The sequence below is a fragment of the Ovis aries genome, chromosome 5, assembly GCF_016772045.2.
Source record: "Ovis aries strain OAR_USU_Benz2616 breed Rambouillet chromosome 5, ARS-UI_Ramb_v3.0, whole genome shotgun sequence".
In the NCBI taxonomy this organism is placed as follows: domain Eukaryota; kingdom Metazoa; phylum Chordata; class Mammalia; order Artiodactyla; family Bovidae; genus Ovis; species Ovis aries.
In genome coordinates, this window is record NC_056058.1 from 38,005,507 (window position 1) to 38,006,920 (window position 1,414).

The 1,414-nt window shown below is 45.4% G+C and overlaps 1 protein-coding gene across 1 annotated transcript; it reads left to right on the plus strand.

The window, feature by feature from the left end:
- The first annotated feature begins 231 nt into the window (after positions 1 to 231).
- LOC101105910 (olfactory receptor 2V2) lies at positions 232 to 1,179 on the plus strand. The gene has a single exon (XM_004008734.3). The coding sequence runs from the start codon at positions 232 to 234 to the stop codon at positions 1,177 to 1,179; it is 948 nt and encodes a 315-aa protein (XP_004008783.1).
- Positions 1,180 to 1,414: the final 235 nt, after the last annotated feature.

A 1,414-nucleotide genomic window follows, 5' to 3' on the forward strand; every position in this document is an offset into this window, starting at 1 on the left:
GTTTGTACTTCTCACTTTCCTACCCCTATATTGCCCCTCCTCCCTTCTCTCTCCCCACCGGTAACCACTAGTTTATCCTCTATATCTAAGACCTCATTGTTCTCTTGAGGTTTGGGCACCAATCATTTCTTTTCCCCATTGGTCTTATGACTTTTCTGCCAATAAAGACATGTCAGTCAATTCGGTAATTTTTGTCCATGTTCTCAGGTGACCAGGAACATCAGCTGAGCCATGGAGATATGGTTGAATCAATCATCTTCAGATGACTTTGTCCTCTTGGGCATCTTTTCCCACAGTTCCACTGACCTTGTTCTTTTCTCAGCAGTCATGATGGTCTTCATAGTGGCCCTCTGTGGGAATGTCCTCCTCATCTTCCTCATCTTCATGGATCCTCAACTTCATACACCTATGTACTTCTTCCTTAGTCAGCTCTCCCTCATGGATCTTATGTTGGTTTGTACCAATGTGCCCAAGATGGCGGCCAACTTCCTGTCTGGCAGGAAGTCTATCTCCTTTCTGGGTTGTGGCATGCAAATTGGCCTTTTTGTCTGCCTTGTGGGCTCTGAAGGGCTCTTGCTAGGACTCATGGCTTATGACCGGTATGTGGCCATTAGCCACCCACTTCACTATCCCATCCTCATGAGTCAGAGGGTCTGTCTCCAGATTGTTGGGAGCTCGTGGGTCTTTGGGATAATAGATGGTTTGATCCAAATGGTGGTAGTAATGACATTTCCGTACTGTGGCTTGAGGGAGGTGGACCACTTCTTTTGTGAGATGTTATCCTTGTTAAAGCTGGCCTGTATAGACACATCCATTTTTGAGAATGTGATATTTGCTTGCTGTGTCTTCATGCTGTTTCTTCCTTTCTCCATCATTGTGGCCTCCTATGCTCGTATCCTGAGAACTGTACTCCACATGCATTCTGCTCAGGCTGTCAGAAAGGCTCTTGCCACCTGTTCCTCCCACCTGACAGCTGTGTTCCTCTTCTATGGGGCAGCCATGTTCATCTACCTGAGACCTAAGCGCTACCGGGCCCCAAGCCATGACAAGGTGGTCTCTGTCTTCTACACAGTCCTTACTCCTATGCTGAACCCCCTCATTTATAGCTTAAGAAATCGGGAGGTGATGGGAGCCCTGAGAAAAGGGCTGGACCATTGCAGGATTGTCAACCACCACTGAAGAGTTAGGGTATTTTGTGCCTGACTCTGCCACTCTTGGCTTTGTGATGTTACATACATTTTCTATCTGAGTCTTGGTTTTCTCATTAATAATGAGGCTCATGACCCTGAATTTTTCAGGAGGTGTCTTTTAAACTCCAAAGTAATACTTTCTGTCTCTGGTAAAACACCAGCTTCCCTCCTCTCAATATTTTTGGATTTTTTTTTTTTTTTTGAGAATACATTGAAATGAAGTG

Bases quoted from the DNA above. Each gene is read 5' to 3' on its own strand.
- LOC101105910 (XM_004008734.3), top strand. From the start codon at position 232: ATGGAGATATGGTTGAATCAATCATCTTCAGATGACTTTGTCCTCTTG.